Consider the following 19532-nt stretch of genomic DNA (forward strand, 5'->3'; position numbering starts at 1 on the left):
TCATCCTTTATACATTTTAAAATAAAAACCGTGCGTACCACACCAGTATTTTCTGAAACTACTATTTTATTTTTCAAACAACTTATTTTTTAATATGGAGTTAGTAACTATTTTATACAACCTACTTATAATATTCAAATGTTATTTTCAATTATGGGAGAATCACCTTCAATATTATCTTTTTGAATATTTCATACACCTACAGATATTTTATGCATTTTTATTTTGGCAAAAAATACACCTTATTTCATACACCAGTACCGTGTGAACCCACGAGTAACTTGACCAAAATCCATGTAGACGCACGAATAACACATCAGTACCGTGCGAACGCACAAGTAACCAGGTCAAAATATGTGTGAACGCGTGGGTTAATACATTTTTTGTACAATAAAATAAAATAAAAATAAAAATATTTAAAATAATGTATGAATTCAAACACGATAAAAATGTGTTGTTTTTTAATTATTTATGTATATAATATTTTTATTTTATAATTATTTTTAATTTAAAATACAATAATTTTAAAGATAATACGTGTAACGCACAGGTAACCAGTCCAAAGTTTGTGTGAACGCACGGGTAACACGTGTATACCATGTAAACGACGGGTGACCATACAAAAATTTGTCGTAGCATATCTGCAGTCCACACCAGAACTCGTGCGGACGCACAGGTAACCATACAAAAATATACCCAAACACACATGTTATTTTTTTTTACAACATTAAATTCTTTCTTTTTTATCATTCTATTTATGGACTTCAGAATCTACATTATTTTTTATTAATATTAAACCATATTCTATAAATAAATACTATTTTTGATTTTTTTTTTCTAATCAATTGAATAGTTTTGTTTAAACAATATAACTTCTATATTTTAATTTCATACCAAAAAAAAACTTTTTCGATTTTTTAACTTAATATTATATGTATCTGATAAACACAGTCCAACCCACACCAAAACCCGTGCGGACGCACGGGTTTCCCACTAGTTAATAGTAAAGGTGTTTAAAATGGGTGCAAATGTATCATACAGTTCATCTTTTTTTTTTTTATCATTTATGACTTTTACAAATGTTTACTTATAAGTGTAATTGTGTATGACCATTGATATCCAAAATGCATGAATGTTTGTAAATCTCAACTGTAAATGAGCATCTTTTGTTGGATTTATTAGAAAAGTAGTTTTGTTTTCATTTTTATTGTACTAAAAAATATATATTTTTATATAATTTTAGAAGGTTTTATTATTATTTTATACCTTTTATATTTATTTATTGTTTTATCATTAATTACGCAGATTTAGTTAATTTATTTTTGCATCATTCAAAAATCCTAATCATTTCATTCTATATATGTTTTCAGGGCTAAAAATAAGTCTTTTTCGAGGTGAATAAATAAGTCGCTTTAATTGCCTTTCAATTACCTTTATTTTATTGAAAATTGGTCATTTTAATTATGTTTTCATCACATATATTGCAAATTTTTACATTATACATTAACACGATTTATCATTAAGTATCCTAGGTATTAAGTATCCTAGGTAGGGGTGTTCATGGGTGGTAGGGGTGTTCATGGGTCGGTTTGAGTTGAATTTAGCCAAAACCATAATCCAACCCGTACATGGTACACTAGTTTGGGTGAGAAAAAATAACCACCCATAATATCATTGGGCTGGTTTGGGTAAAACCACAAATTTGTGGGTTGGATTGGGTTGGGTAATGGGTTATCCAATATTATATTTGCTTATATAATTATTAATGATATGTTACATTTTTTCTTAATAAATAGTTTAACATATTATTGCTGTTTTTTTTAAACATCAAATGCAAAATGTATAATGAAATTTATCATAAATATATATATGTAAAAATCAAAGTTACATCACAGTAAAACCTAGAATTACATAAAATACTTGCAATTTATTAAAATTAGCATCAAAATAGTTAAAATGTGGCATCCTAAATAAGTTAAAATCATTACTTACTAAATAAAAGATGTTCAAAAAGTTGAAATTGAAGCAAGCAAAATTAAAAACATCAAAGTCATCACTTGTCAAATTACAAAAAAAGAGAAAAAATATAGTCACTCAGCAACCCATGAGTTTTGTGGGTTGGGTGTGGGTTTACCCATAACCCAATTATTTTGAATGGGTTTTCATTTTTGAAAACCGTATTCACCCAATAACCCGACCCAACCCACTTTTTTGGATCGGTTTGGGTGGGTTTTACTGGGTTTATTAGGTTTACCCAACTCATGAACACCCTTAGGGTCTGTTTGGTTCAAATGAGGGGGAGGGGAGGGGAAGAATTTTAATGGAGGGAAGGGAAGGGGAGGGGAGGGATTTTTTGTAATTATATATATGTTTGGTTCAAACGAGGGGAGGGGAGGGGAAGGAAGAGATTTCGTTTAAAAATATGTTTGGTTCACGAGGGGAGGGGAGGGATTTTAATAATAATTTACAATTTTATCCTTGTAAATTTATATAAGTGATATGATATTCAATTGTAAAAATTTCATAAATATTTTCTTGGAAATAATATTTGTATAACTGAGTGATTAAAAAGTCATAACTTATTGCATAATATTAAATAAAAATTGAGTACACTTGATTCATATTATAACTCTCGACACAAAATAAACTATGCGTTGATAACAACTTTTGAATATATAAAATAAATTATAATAAAAAACAAAAAATTACAGTAATAATAATTTTTATTAAATAAAAAAAATAATTTGAAGGTGAAAAATAATTATAATAAGTTGATGGAAGTAATATAGAAAAAATCACAAAAAGAAAAGTAGGAACATGAAAATTTTTTTTTTTTAAAATAATAAAATAAAACTGAGGATATTTTAGTAAATATATTAATTAAATTAATATTAATACTCAGATCCCCTCCCCTCCGAATCCCCTCGATTCGGGGGAACGCAAAAAGTGTCATTTGGAGGGATTTTGCTCCCCTCCCCTCCCCTCCAGTCCCCTCCTAAAAATTGAACCAAACACATTTTATTTTAAATATTCCCTCCCCTCCCCTCGCTCTACCTCGAACCAAACACACCCTTAATCCTAGGCATTGGCGTGATTTTCTACAAATATCTCAATGTATATAATTGATATGCATTATTTTGTTTAACAATAGCTATAATTGATAGGTATTATTTTCTATGAATATACCAAAAATAATTATTATCAGATTAATATATAATAATCAATTGAATTTTTTTTTTCAAATTCATTTAAACCATTGAAATCTTTTAATGATTACACTATTGTTTTTTTAATCCATATATCAAATTTATATACTCATGTTGTCATTCTAAGATAATCTCTTTAATGCTTGCACTATGGGTTTTTTAGTCCATATATTAAATTTTTTTATTTTTTCAAAGATTTATTTCAATTTATTTATAATTAAAAATCAAAATTTAGTAAACAAATAACTTATAAAATAAAATACAAGAATAGTAAATCTTTAAGGAATATTTAAAAAAAATAAAGAATTAATTGATTCAGTATTGTAATATTTCAACATTTTTACGATGAATTTTTTTTATATATACAAATGGTGTATTTGTTGTATTATTTATAGTGGTTAAGAATTGCAATAGGGTAAATTATTATTATATTTAATTTAAACCATTTCTTCATAAATGTAATACATTTCATGCTGCTGATATTTGGAATAATTATATATTATATCAAAAAATAGATTATCAAGACGAAGTGCATAATTTCACTTAACATTTTCAAACCTACCAAATACATTTTTTCTAAAGCTTCACTTGAATTTTCAAAATAATTTTGCTCAACGGTTTCTCTTAATTTTTCTCTCACTACATTGATGTATTAAAATGTTGATAATGATATATCATTTATACTAATTCTCTTGGAAAAAAAAGTGAGAATTTAAATATTTATGCTAATCGATTAAATAGAGATTGGAATTTGATGTAATGGGTTGATACTTGATGTTGATAATATAGTCGAATTCAGGAGAAAGAAATTTAAAGTTTGATATTTGGGGTTGAAAGAGTGTTTGAGAATTGAGAGTTTGAAATGAAGAGAATGAGGGAAGGGAAAAGTCTGACGCGAATAGTAACGTCAACTTAGGGGTGGCAAAAGGACATGTCCGCCCCGTTTAGTCCCTCCCGCAAAAACCCGCGAAAAAACCAGGCAGACATATTTGATTGTGCGGGTCTAAAACCTTGCCCCGTCCCGCAAAAATGTGAGGACGGGGCGGGAAAAGTCCGTAGGCATTGAATCTTTTATGCCTAAGAATAGAAAAGGGTCATGCTAACTAGTGCTCTCAGGGCACTCTTTAAACATACTAAATAAAGAAAATATTCTTTATAAAAATTAACATTTCAATTTCCGATACACTTTTAATACATTGAATACACGCATTTTAATAAAAACTTACCACTTTAATTACTTAAAGAGTGCTGCAATGGCACTGGTTAACATTTCTCATAGTAAAATTGTATGAAAAAACTAATGCCTGGAAAAGCCCGTAAAAAAACGGGGCGGGGCGGGACGGACACATTAAAGGGAGCGAGCTTAAAACCTTACCCCGCTCCACGTAAATGTGCGGGCAAAACGGGTTTTCCCCACAGGTCGGACCCGTTTTGCCACCCTTAATCAAACCTTTCCGTAGATGTATTTACAGAAGAGTTCCGTAAGTGCAGCTACGAAACAAAACAACATTAAACAAAAAAAATGAGTGTTTCTGAAGAGGCATCTACGAAAGCACGAGAACATTTTTGCCAATTCCATGATACGTAAGAGACTCATAGGGTGAGATGAAAAATTATTCTAATTTAAAATATATTATTTAGACAGCAAATAACCTTAATTTAAAATATATTATTTAGACGACAAATAACCTTAATATGAAAATGTTGGAAAAAAGAAATGGCAGTATTATAGATGACTGTACAATGGAGTTCAAGTTTCAACAGTAGAATTGTCAACAACAAAAAATTCAAACAGTAGATTTTTCTTTCTTTTTCTTTCCCTCCTCTTCCTTCGGCTATACCAATACCACAACACCAACTCAAATTCATTGCTCTGCTACACCGTGAGTCCGTGACGCCGAATCTCTTCCCCTCCGCCATGTATCGCTTCCCCACCGTCCTCCACCGCCGCAAACTATCTTCCACCACCTCCATACCACTTGAATTACCCTTATCCCACCCTATCTACACTATCTGGGGCTCCAACACCGACGTCGGCAAAACCCTAGTTTCCGCTGGTATCGCCGCTTCATATCTCCTCTCTTCTACTTCCCCCGTCAAATTCCACTACCTCAAGCCTCTCCAAACCGGTTTCCCTTCCGATTCCGATTCCCGCTTCGTCTTCAACAAACTCCGCCACCTCCGCAACCGCAAAACTAACCCTAACATTTCTCTTTCCGCGTCAAACAACATTCTCAATGTCTCTCCTGCTGTACGGGACTCTGCAAAGGAGATAGATCGTTTTGAAGGTGAAGAAGGTTCTTCTACCTCCTCGGAGTTGATCTGCAAGACGTTGTACGCGTGGGATGAGGCTGTGTCACCGCATTTGGCAGCTGAGAGGGAAGGTTTTGTTGTGGAGGACTCGGCTGTGCTGGAAACGTTGCAGCATTGTTTTCGGGAGGTGGTTGAGAGTGGTGTTGATAAAGAGAGGTCGGGAGTTCTTTCTATCGTGGAGACTGCTGGTGGAATTGCCAGTCCTGGATCTTCTGGTTCACTTCAATGTGACTTGTATAGGTATGTTCTTTAACTTTCCAATTTTGTATAAATCATATATATTAGTACCATGGCCTGATTAAGCACTTTATTTTTTTCCCCTTGGTTACAGATTAAGCACTTATTTTTTGTTGGTTCCAGATTAAGCACTTATTTTTTGTTGGTTCCAGATTAAGCACTTATTTTTTGTTGGTTCCAGATTAAGCACTTAATTGAGTAGTTATAGGCTAAACACTTAGCAACGCATGAAATACATTTGAATCTTTTCATATAAGCTATTTTCACAAGCTATAGTATTCTGGAGAACTTATTAAAAAAGCCGAAAGCATGTCATAAGCTGGGTTCTATCAAACAGTCTCACAAATATTATGCGAGTGAATAAACTCAAATAAGACAATCTAAACAGTCCTTATGTATCTAGGTGCCGTTGATTTTGTTGGGTTTTCACTTTTCAAGTGAAGATTTTGACGATCACTCAGGTTGCTTGCAAGTTTGTTTAAGTTTGATTTTCTTCTTTTATACACTTCATCCGCTTTTGATTAATGTTAATCTTTGTTTAAGTGTAATCATGTGAATTTCATTCTTAACTGCTAAATTTAGCCATTTGGGGAAAGGGAGCGAACATGTTGGATATGCATTATCGGTAATGATGGTAGATCAGTGGTGCATGTCGCATAGGTTTACTCACTTTTTTTTTCCTTCTGTTAAATTTCTTCCTTCTTCCATTTCTACCAGGCCATTCCGTATTCCTGCAGTTCTTGTTGGAGATGGCCGGCTTGGAGGTATTTCTGGAACTATATCGGCTTATGAGAGCTTGACGCTTCGCGGTTATGATGTTGTTGCTATTATTTTCGAAGATCACGGCCTTTTAAATGAGGGTCCGCTATTGTCTTATGTGCGGAACAAGTAAGTTTGACTATACTTGTTACTAGTATTTTCCATTTCTGCTTGTGACATGGAATACAGGATTTTGCTTACTCAAAGAATTACAATACAAACGTTCCTTTTCTGTATGTTTTTGGTAAAGTTGAAGAATTTGTAATGATATTTGTAGCAAAAAAAGAAGTTTTGGTTAAGCAATAAGCACCAAGTAGTACTAAGCAAAGTATTAGAATTGAATTAGTTAATATATTACTATACAGTAAGGGAAACATCCTGGTTTACTTCATTAAATAAGAAAAGGGTTGAAGGTTTATGACAAGTGTTTAGTCACGCAAAGCTTGCTGAGTGGTTTCATCAGTTTTTTACTATTCATTTTTGTTAGTAGGCATTAGATCAGTTCAGCTAAAACCTTGTTGAGCAGTCTGCATTACATGTAATGATAATGTAGTTGGGATATATTATACAACTAAGTGCACCCTGCAATTGAACAGTATTATAACATACTCTGAATCCAGCGGATAATCTTGGGTCTGGGTTGCCTTTCGTTAGGATGTATATACCATATTGAAAAATAAGAGAAACAAAAGGCACATGATAAATTTATGCGTGTTAAATTTATGGCATACCGGCATTGGGGATATTATAATAATATATCTCAAATGTTAAATACTTAAATACAAGAATTTACAATTGCCCTAATATAGAACAAAGAATCATCTAATATTTTCACGCATACATGCATCTAAAATTCCTTCATAGCTGCATTTATATTTCAGCCCATCAGTTATCTTTTTAGTTTTGGCATTTCTGCTGTTTTACTATATGTTTGCTCTTAGTCCTTATATGCTACTTTTGCCTTTGTGCAGGGTTCCTGTTTTAGTGCTACCAACTGTTCCAAAAGATCCATCAAATGACCTAATGGAATGGTTTGAAGGTTCTCAAAATATATTTAGTAATCTAAAAGAAATAATGTTATCTGCTTATTCTGAGAGAATTAAGAAGTTGCATGAAATGCCAAATAAAGCAAGGGATATCATCTGGTGGCCTTTCACTCAACACAAACTTGTACCAGATGGAGGGGTCACAGTTATTGATTCGCGTTGTGGTGAAAATTTTGCAGTCTTCAAGGTTTGTTCTGAGTGAAGTCGTTATTTACTTACATAATTTATTTTATTTTATTTTTTAATATTACTTAATGCCATGCTATACAAATCTTAGGCAGCTGCCCTATAATGAGCTACTGGTGTTTACTTTGGAATTATATTCAAGAGTTTTATAGATTACTTTATCCATGTTTATTTTATATGCTGATACTTAGATGCTACTTCACGTGAATTTTTTTAAAGGACAAGAAGACAGAAGTCATAGCACCACTGTTTGATGCATGTGCTAGTTGGTGGACTCAAGGACCTGATGCTATAATGCAGGTCATACTCATTATTTTTTTAGTATTTAATTCTGATTTTCTAACTATTAATAATCATGCCAACTGTTTGATTGAGGGCCATATACTAAAGTATGCTATTCTTCCATTTTTTATCTGTTGGATTTGATTAAAAACAGTTCACGTCAGGATTATTAATTAGCTTGCAATTCAACTCGACTTTGATGTGAACTGATTTTGTAGATCAAACTTGAATCAAGCTCGCAAACAACTTTGTTCGGCTTAGCTTGAATCTCATAAATCAAAAGTCGAAGTAGTTTTCCACTCTAGCTCAATTCAACTCATTTGCAATTTACTTCTAGTTTTTAGATAAAATGACAGTATAATTAAAATATATTCATTTTATTTAGCAAACTCAGTTTTCAGCTCATATAGTTCACAAAGTTTTACAGATTATGTTTTTGAGTTGAGTCTCAAATTCTTTTCAAGTTGGTTCAGTTTATTGTCAGCTTTATTGAACATACAGACTGTATATGAAGATTGAAGAGTGCTAAGAACACTCTCATATAGTTCACAAAGTTTTACAGATTATGTTTTTGAGTTGAGTCTCAAATTCTTTTCAAGTTGGTTCAGTTTATTGTCAGCTTTATTGAACATACAGACTATATATGAAGATTGAAGAGTGCTAAGAACACTCTCATTCTGACACTCACTCTCTTGGGTGAAATTCATACGAGTTCCATGTTGACCACACGAATTTCACAAATTAAAAGGGTGAGTGTTCCTAACATTACTCTAAATATATATATATACACTTCCTTTTTACTCTTAAAACTTACTCTAAACATATATACTGCCTTTTTTTCTCTCAAATTCCGTAGCTGGTTTCCAACCGATATCAAAAATAGGATTGTATTAGACAATTAGTAGCAAATACAATAAAATTTTTAAAGGATCTTTATTTTATGACATATATCAGCGATACATTTTAATAAAGTTTTATTTTGTATCCAACATTATAGGTTGCATATTTAGTTGTGGATACCCTTCTTGATAGCATCTCTGAAGTTTTCCTTTAATGCTATTTTTCCATTTAGGTGATTTCAGGCTGAGCTTGCTAGGGAGATGGGATACACTGCTGCAAGATTTGGGCATGTTATGTTCCCTGAAAATGTTCATGAGCCAGCGTTGAATTGTGCCGAGCTTTTGCTTCAAGGCGTGGGGAAAGGTTAGTTTGCTGTTTTATTACTTCAATATTTGAACCATTAAGTTTTTCATCTAATAGAAATTTATCAAACAGTTCCCATTCTTATTAGTTTTATTGTTCAATCTAAATTCTGATCTTAGGGATGTTTGATCTATGAATGCTTTGGTTACAAATTTGCCTTTCAGTTTATTCCAGATTCTTACTGCTGCATGATATTGTGAGCAGTGTGGAGTTCTTTGCAGGGGCTGAGGCAGACTATACCCTGCAAAGCCAACTTTTCTCCATGCTCATAGCTTTTGGAAAATCTGAACCACTATATTACTACCCTACTCTAACTCTAAATATAAGACGGTCTTAAAAAATTTCATTGTACCTTAGTATAGAACTTTCAAATTATCTATTTTATAAGAAAATCAACTGCGTTAGTTATTTTGTACCAAATTACCTCGAATTACTTTACATAATTATTTAACCAATTGGTAATTAATAAATACTAAAAAGAATAAATTTGAAGAAAAAAAATAATTAATTCCTAACAATGTTGATACTTGATACATCATTTTTTTAATTCCTGTAATTTAACAAACAATGTCCTATATTTAGGGACAAATTTAGTATTATTTACTGCCTCCAGCCTTATATATAGCAGAAAATATATAACAGAAAATTAACTTTTTTGGGTCCAAAATATAAGAAATATACAGTAAATTATTTAAGTATATTAATTGTTAAATATTAAAATTCTCTTTATGCACCTATTTTATCGTGAAATTTATTTTACCTAAAAAACCTCTCAAGTGAATTTAATTTAATGGGAGTTAAATATGTAAATTAGTTTTAGAAAACAAAGTTAGCATTATTCAAGTCTTTTAGATGTGTTCCATTGCTTTTTTTATTGAATTTTTTGTTTTTTTATAAAAAGGACTAGGGAGAGTATTAAATATAATTAATAACCACTCCAAATTATAAAATAAAGCTAATGAGGTTGACGTCTATATAATCGTCCCAGCTCTACATGTTGGTCAAGCTAAGGCTGTGCACATTGTAATTGATGAGTTCAATGTTTGATATAAATAGAAAAACAACAGTCATTTCTCTAAAATTCATAGCGCTAAAAATTGGCAATTGACATGGCATTCTAATTTTACCATTGTGGTTCAATAACTGACAGGGCCAAGGCCCCCGGGATCTAAGGAGTGCCTCCTTAGTTCTTAGTTTCATTGCTCAGTGAATAATTACTTAGCTTATGTTAATTTCAGTTTCAGTTTGATGTTTTGCAGGTTGGGCTTCTCGAGTATTTTTTTCAGACAATGGATCTACAGCAATTGAAATTGCTCTAAAGATGGCATTTCGTAAATTTTCGCTTGAACATGGACTTATTCCTGACAGTCACGAGAATGCTACAGATGAAAAATCCACTGAGCTTATGGTTGGCGCCTATGGTCCCTTATTTAATCTTTTCTGTCCCATTGTTTAGATTTCAATTTCATTTGAGGCTGGTATTCTATAAAGCAATCCTATAGTTTGGTTTTAATGCAAAAGAAGATGGAAACTGGCAATTGGTTGTTAATATTAACCGTCAAGTCCTTTTTATCCCTTCGGAGATCGAAGTGAGAGTTAGAACTTAGAAAACAAAGGTTACTAAATTGTTTGTCTGGACTCCAAGAAATTTCATTTTTCATTCAATATTTTTTTATTATTTGCATTAGGTGTTAAAACATATACTTTTTTCTCCCCAACATTTTTTCTTTTAGAGAATATTAAAAGGGAGTTTTAGATATTTTTATGAGAACGCCGTTGGTTAGAAACAATTATTCATTCAAGTGACTTATGAAGCCTTACAATTGTTACCTAGTGGCTACTCTTTGATGATTGTAAACAGATTTGATTGGTTTATTACTCTTAAATTAGGTAAATCTTTTTACACATAATTCTTTTTTTTTCCTTCCTAATTTTCTTTCCCTGATATTGAATCTCTGTATTATGCTTGTGTTGATAGTAATCTGCTGCGTTTTTCATGTCAGTCATGTTAGGAAAATTTTATGTCTTCTTAAAGGTGTCTTACGAATACTGTAATAGTTTGGCTGCAAGGCTCTTACACCTTTTTGATCGGGGAAACAATGCTCTGTATTTTCTGAGTTGATTTTTTTCTTTTGATGACTGACTGCAAAATTATCATGTCATATACATTTAAATTTAAGTTTCCAAGTAGTTATTTGTGTATTTTAACTAGAAATCACCAAACATCTAATATATGTGAGATAGACACATATATTATGAAACACACATCTGTTGATGCCTGTACCGTGTTGATCCAATTATTTCAGGTTCTTGCACTTCAGAGATCTTATCATGGCGACACCTTGGGTGCTATGGAAGCACAGGCACCATCATCTTATACAGGCTTCCTGCAGCAACCATGGTACGAACGTTGCCTTCTACTGTACACTTCTATATGCATTTAAATAAATGGATTTAAATTTTTCTACTGTACACTTCTATATGCATTTAAATAAATGGATTTAAATTTTTCTTCTGTACACTTGTATAGGCACCATCATCTTATAAGTTCTTCATTCTCCATGTATATGCATTTAAATTTTTTGCCCCATGTTATATTTAGTTTTTGAGTTCTAATATTGATGGTATAGATTATCATTCCTTGGAGCATATTTTCCATATTTCCAGATTACTGTTCGGGAACGGATTCTAGTTTTTCTGAACCTAGCCAATACTCATGTAACCCTTCTAACTTGAATTTCACAGGTACACTGGAAGAGGCCTCTTCCTTAGTCCTCCTTCTGTCTCTATGCACAACAATAAATGGAACATTTCCATTCCCGAAGACTTTCAATCAGAAAATCTGAAAAATGAAAGTATCAGTAAGTTCATAATGTTCAACTTTAATACTTTGGTTTGTTACCATTTAAAATATCATCATTTTATTTGCTGACACTTTCACAGTCTTTGATTCACGTGATGAAATATTTCACAAGCGCAGAGATGATTCTGAACTTGCTCCAGTTTATTCATCTCACATATCAAAAGTATTATCTGAATTTAGAGGGTCGAGCAAGATTGCAGCATTGATAATGGAACCAGGCAAGATATTTTATGTGATTCCTTTTTTGCAAATTATATCATGTCACTTTTTTATAATTCTATATTGTGTCATTATACTTTTACTATCTCCTGTACTCTAATAATAGAATCCTGTATGTTATTAGTCAACATTTGCACCATTTCCTTTTGTAAAATATGGATAAAATACTGCATTTTGGTGGTTCTAGTTCTTCCACGCAACAAAATTTTCTTTTTTTTTTCCTTCTTTTTCTTGGTTCCTATAAACGTCTTCTTTCTGAAGTTGTTTCAGCAACCTTATATTATAGTTTAATTTAACTGCACCTTTTCATGAAATTGATCATCTAGTCTGGGGTCTGAGCTGTTTTGTAGTCATACAAGGTTCTGGTGGAATGCATATGGTGGATCCACTTTTTCAGCGCATACTTGTTAATGAGTGTCGAAGTAGAAAAATTCCAGTTATTTTTGATGAAGTTTTTACTGGTTTTTGGCGTTTGGGAGTAGAGGTGATAACTGACTTCCTGTAATGGCTCTTCACTTTCTAATATATATAGAAACAGTATTTTATTCTCTTCATTTATTTGATTAGGATTGTATATTTCTTCTCACAGACTGCGGTGGATTTAATCCACTGTGAACCCGATATAGCTTGTTTTGGAAAGCTGATGACTGGTGGGATGATACCTTTGGCTGCCACCTTAGCAACAGATGGTGTATTTGATTCATTTCTAGGAGATTCAAAGGTATATTGAATATTTTTTGGATGATTTTCTTTCTTTGCATTGACTAGACACGGAAACTGCTCTCAGTTTCATCTCTCTTTGCTGGTTGCTTTGATAAAATTATTTTGTTGATTTCCTACTTCTTGATTTGTTCATTAGCATATAGACTATTAAGCAGCAGGAAATGATTTGGTTATATATTCTCTGTTGTGTTTTTTCTGATTGCTGTTCTACAATAGATAATGCTTACGAATATACTGCACTATTTCTCGTGACATATAATGTGATTTTCTGTTACCACTAATATTTTTGTGCAACATTTTTTTGCTGGATTGTGTGGACCTTTATTATTTTTTGTTGTAGTAGAAAGCTCCAACCAATCATGATTGTTCTACTCTTTGATGTTTGACTTACCATTTTGGTCCTACTTGTATTTTGTGTTTATGCAAAGCAAAGTTCTTAGGCAGTGCTTTGATGGCATAATAAAGTGATTATCTTCTTGTTCTGGTTATAGCTCAAGGCCCTTTTGCATGGACATTCTTACTCTGCACATGCTATGGGCTGCATGGCCGCTGTAAAATCAATCCAATGGTTTAAAGACCCTTTGTCCAACCCTAACATCGCTTCAGAAGGAAGATTACTTAGGGAGGTATGAATATGATTGCTGTATTTTTTTCTCTTGTTAGTTTCTTAATTCGTAATATTGCGTAAGAGCAGACATTTAATCTATTTTCTGTCGTATTCCTGACTATTTTTTCAGTTTTTGTCTTTTAAGTATTAAAAAAATTTGGTCCATTAGTTGTTCTTACCAAATATCATCCCTTTATTTTTGAGTGCATCATTTTGCTCTTATAAATCAAACCAATGTATAATGCTTTCCATCATGGTTACTTGAATTTTGCTCTCCCTTTTAAGGTGAATATAGACAATGAAAGTATTTCTTGGAAGTTTTTTATCGGCAAAAAGTAAATTTTCATGCTGATTGGTTGGTAAAAAAAAAAGAAGGCAAATGCTACTAAGTTATCTTCTATGAAGACTTATGCTTAATTAATGTGTTCTAGGTTCCATATTTATTTGATATACAATTATGGAGTTTGTCATTTTCCAATATGCAAAAGTATTCATTTGATCTAATTTTTGTCCGGCATTTTCAGTTATGGAATGATAAATTGGTTCTCAAAATTTCATCACACTCTGCTGTTCAAAGAGTAGTGGTGTTAGGAACTCTGTTTGCCTTGGAACTAAAAGCAGAAGGCAGTAATGCTGGGTATTATTTCATCACTGTTCTCCCTTTTCCCTTCTTTTTGATAATTTTCTGCACCTAAGATTCTGAAATTCCATTGCTAAGTAGCCTAATCAGCCACATGTATAATTGTCAAGCTGAATTTAGTATAAACTTTCAAATTAACTCGAACAAAAAAACTTACATTAACGGGCGGTTGCTAGTGATTTTCAATTTTTAGTTGATGCATTTCTTTGGTTCGTTGGGGGAAAACATGGTACCGGAATTGAAAAGGTGAATTTCAATCTCGAAGAGGTTTCTAAATTGTTGTTTTGTACAGGTATGCAACATTGTATGCGAGGCCCCTTCTTCAGAAACTCCGGGAAGATGGTGTGTACATGAGGCCTCTTGGCAACGTTATTTATATCATGTGTGGACCCTGCACATCTCCAGAAATTTGCAATCAATTGCTCGTCAAACTCTATGACAGGCTTGAAGAATTTGATGGATGCAAGAATTGAGATTTCTGGGGGTTACCTGATAAAAAAAGTATAACATGTATATTAGTTTAGGTTTTTCATTTTGTTGAAGGGAGAGGGGAGATGTAGTTACTAAGTTATATAATTAGTGTTAATAACTGAACATGCAATAAAACTAATAGTTTTGTATTGGATGTATGCTTTTATTTTCTACGAGGGGAGCATATTTGAGCTCTATGAACTACTCGGGGCATTTTTAAATATGCATGTAAACAAAAAAAAAATCTTTGAAATTTTTGTTGTTACTTGAGACGCCTACGTCAATCCCATGACCACACATGACAATGCTACTTAGTAGAAGACAAATGGGGCACAAAAGGTTCTCCAAAGGGCAGAATAAGCCATTATTATGGTTATATATGCAAATGTTTGAAACTTTTTGGTAGTGGATGAGGTTGCGATGGGGTCAGTGGCGATTGTGATTCCAATGGTAAATCACCGAAGATTTATTTTTTATATTTTAATGGAAGTTGTTGATTGAAATGTTATGGAAACTTGGGACTATTGTGTTGCCAAAACAATTGTTATTGTTTTGTCAGATGCGTCTGTCTATACCTTTCAAACGGTATCAATGGCCAGTGAATGTTCTTTTCCTCAGCCTCTCAGCGTATTAGATAATATAGTAAAAATAGTTAGTTGTTTTTAGTCTTAGTTATTGTTAAATGGCTTAATTGCAATTTTAATTCTCCTATTTTGTATTTTTTTAATTTGGATCCTTTTATTTTAAAAATTATTATTTTAGTCGTTTTTAAAGTTTTATGTGTAATTTTTGTCTTTTTATTTTGTTTTTGTCTATAAAATTAGTTTCTATTTTTGTCTCCTTTTCAACCGAAAATTCATAGGGAAATCATAATCGTGATTTTAAAAATAGAGATTGAAATAAAAAATAAAATAAAGGGACCAAAATTACAATTAAGTCTTATATGATTTGTATCATTTCATGTAAGAATGTTTCTGCCATTAAATAACTAAATAAGTAAAGGCAGAGATCTATCACAAAATTAATAAATTAATAGAATGAGTGATTCAACTAGTTTAAAAATAGACAATTTCTCATCCCACCCCATGACCTTCTTACGCACCACCGAATTGACCAAAATGTCCTCGTGCTTCCGTAGATGCACTTCCGGAAGCATTTTTTTTGTTTAACGTTGTTTTATCCTGTAGATGCACTTACGAAACTCTTCAGTAGATGCATCTACGGAAATGTTTGATGTTATAACTCGCGCCAGACCTTTTCCCTCCCTCATTCTCTTCATTTCAAACTTTTATCTCAAACTCTCAAACTCTCTAAACCCCAAATATCAAACTTCAAATTTCTTTCTCCCAAGTTTGGCCTACATTATCAACATCAAGTATCAACACATTTCATCAAGTTCAAATCTTTATTTAATCGGTAAATTTTCGACATTTTGACTTATTTTAGAGTATTTTGAAATCGAATCAGAATATGATATTTATGTGTAGAAATGATTGGATAGGTTTAGAGATATTGTTTAGAGACAATGTAGTTGCTGTTTGTGGTTTATTTTGGACGATCAAGCAAAAAAAATGGGGTTTTGGGAAGACTGAACAATGCAGTTACGCCGTTGTTGCATTTTTAATCTCCAGTGCCTTCCGTAGATGCACCTACGGAGGAGATGAAAGTTAGGGCATTCCGTAGGTGCATCTACGAAAGCACCATACATTTTGAAACTAAGGTGCTTCCGTAGATGCATCTACGGATTTTTTTTTTAATTTCTTGTTTATTTATAAACCATTGTTTATGTATAGATACATTGTAGCTAAGTAGATGTTATCACAATACAAACATTATGACTCACGGTCCGGATAGAGATATACATGGGAGACTGCACAGCACGTATCCGTGCGACGTGAACGGGCGCGTGTAGTATCTCACGTGACTGATGGAGCTGTTGTTCCACCTGATACATCCACTCCAGCCGAGAGTCTTCTACATTTGTCCTAGTTGAGGGGCTCTCTACGTCTGTTCCAATTGAGGAGTACATCACCTGGTACTACAGGGTGTCACACCCGTACATGTTGCCCGCTGCACCTAGAGATCTTCCTAGACCAGCCACGAGGAGATTCTGCAGGCTCATCAGGCTGAGTTGGACCACTCACGATCTCTTTCCTCGGTGTCGTGAGATAGCTGATACGAGAGCCATTGCAGATGGTTTATTCCCTGAAGGGTCTGCGCAGAGGCGTGTGGTGGATGTTATGATTAGGCTGACACATGAGGCATTTCTATACCGTAGAAATCGTGTCAGGACTGGTGGGGCACTTGACGCTAGAGGCATAGCCAAGAGAGGCCGTGGTGGACGCAGAGGCGGTGGCGGGTCAGAGGTAGAGGAGAGCAGCTGGATAATGTTCGACACACACAGTAGTGATGCATGTGGTCTATTTTTATGTTTGTATTTTCTTTGATGATGTATGTATGTTACTTATATTATTTTGATGATGTATTCGAAATTATGACCGACATTACTTATACGATGTATGTTTTTTGGTCTACCTACTATTGTCTTTAATTTTACACTTTTGTAAGCAAAATAAGAACATAATTTGAAAATATAGCAGAGTGTTCCGTAGGTGCATCTACGGAACACTCTCTTTTCACCATGATTCGTAGATGCATCTACGGAAGACTTCATCAACTGAAATCACTGGCTTCCGTAGATGTACATACGGAAGAAAACACTTTTTTTTTCAAAATTAGGGTACTTCCGAAAGTGCATCTATGGAAGCTGGGGTAAATTAGAATTTCGCGCGGTGTGTAAGAGATCATTGAGATATTGTCTAAAAATAAAACTCATAATTTTATTAGATCTCTCACAAAATTAATAAAATGAGTTGATTCATCTAGTTTAAAAACAAAACTTATAATTTTATTTGATAATAATAATTTATAAATAAGTTGTTAATTAGATTCATGGCCAGTGCGTTGTACGGATTTAATTAGAATATTTAATTTTAAAATTTATATAAATAAATTATATCATATGCTTATATGTGCTTTAAAATCATATAAAATACAAACAAAATTTAAAAAATATAAAAAATTCCTAATAATTTATATTTCAGTTATTGAAAGAGTGAGAATTTTTTAAACATTATAATAAAATTAATAGTTACTATAAAAGTGTCCTTTATTATTATGCCACATTTAATCATTAATTATAAATTGATATTGTTATAAATAATAATTATAATAATGAGGATAAACAAATATTTGTAGTATTGTTTAATGTATTAAAATAATAATAATAAAATTATCCATTAATAATTTAGTGGTACATCAAAAAAAATTGAAGAGGTAAGTGATGAAAAATGATTTATTATTTTTTATTTATTTTCTATTATAAATTATTTATATTAAAATTGTCATTTTACGTGATCGACATAATATTTACGCTGTAAATAAGAAAAATAATATTGTATAGAATAAAAATATGTTTAACTTATATTTTAAAAATGATAAATCTATATTAAAATAGTAATTATATATTTTTTACCATAAATTATTTACATAAATGATTTTAACATATAAATCTATGATTATAAAAATATGACTACTTGAACTATATTAAAAATTTTATTTTACTTATAATTTTAATTTATAAATTTATGATTATAAAAATATGACTACTTGAACTATATTAAAATTTTTATTTTACTTTTAATTTTAATTTATAAATTTATGATTATAAAAATATGAATACTTGAACTATATTAAAATACAAAATGTAAAAGAGAGCAATTTTTTAATTTATATTTTAAAAATGATATATTTTAAAAAAAAAAAAACTATATATATATAATAAATACTTTTAATTATATATATATATATATATATATATATATATATATATATATATATATATAAAATACAATATATATAATCAATAAAAAAATACTTAATTATTTTAATACTTTTTCATTAATATTACACTTTTAATTATATTATTAATATTATTATTATTTTGTTTACTATTATTGTTATTATTATTATTATTTTAATATTAATTTTAATTAATATGTTTATTATTATGTTTATTATTATGTTTATTATTATTATTATTGTTATTATTATTATTTATTTATAATGTAGGGATAAATTATTAAAAATACAAAGTGACATCTGGTTAGGGTTGCCATTACGGCAACTTGAATTTATATTAAGTAAATGTCAATCTATCATTGACTAACTAAATAATTAATCTCCCGTACAAAAAAGACTAAATAATTGATCTAATACTCTCACACTTTAAGGACTTCGATCCTCTCCATCTTTTTTTTCTCTCCATCCCTCTCCTTCCTCTCTATCTCTCTCTTAACCTCACTCTCTCTCTCTCTTAAGCAAAAATAATTTTATAATGAAGAGAGATAGTGGAATTAAGAGAGAGATAGAGAGGAAGGAGAGGGAAGGAGAGAAAAAGAGACGGAGAGGATCCAAAATGCACACTTTAATAACAATAATAAATTTTTAAATGAACATGAGTTTTAACAATCGAATATCAATTACAATTATGATCAAAAACACTGATAATTCATAAGGGAAATAAGTTTCAGAGAAATAAGTTTCATCACTGCAAAAATGTTTTCGATAGAGAAAAACAAATCATACAATTTCAAATATTTATTGATATATGAATGATGATCTTATAATAAGAATTTCTTATTATACTTTGGTTTATAATTCTATCCTTTTCTGAAACTCCATTGTTTGTATGTGATTATTATTTGCTAGAGACACT

General features: G+C 31.5%; 1 protein-coding gene across 1 annotated transcript; it reads left to right on the forward strand.

The window, feature by feature from the left end:
• The first annotated feature begins 4948 nt into the window (after positions 1-4948).
• On the forward strand, positions 4949-14959 carry LOC131628200 (bifunctional dethiobiotin synthetase/7,8-diamino-pelargonic acid aminotransferase, mitochondrial). The gene is made up of 14 exons (XM_058899064.1): positions 4949-5759; positions 6474-6644; positions 7487-7748; positions 7967-8047; positions 9112-9232; positions 10492-10640; positions 11539-11633; positions 11978-12093; positions 12176-12313; positions 12665-12798; positions 12904-13035; positions 13529-13663; positions 14169-14281; positions 14577-14959. The coding sequence occupies exons 1-14, from the start codon at positions 5125-5127 to the stop codon at positions 14755-14757; spliced, it is 2463 nt and encodes an 820-aa protein (XP_058755047.1). The 5' UTR covers positions 4949-5124; the 3' UTR covers positions 14758-14959.
• Positions 14960-19532: the final 4573 nt, after the last annotated feature.

This window comes from Vicia villosa, linkage group LG1 (genome assembly GCF_029867415.1).
Source record: "Vicia villosa cultivar HV-30 ecotype Madison, WI linkage group LG1, Vvil1.0, whole genome shotgun sequence".
NCBI classification, from domain to species: Eukaryota; Viridiplantae; Streptophyta; class Magnoliopsida; order Fabales; family Fabaceae; genus Vicia; species Vicia villosa.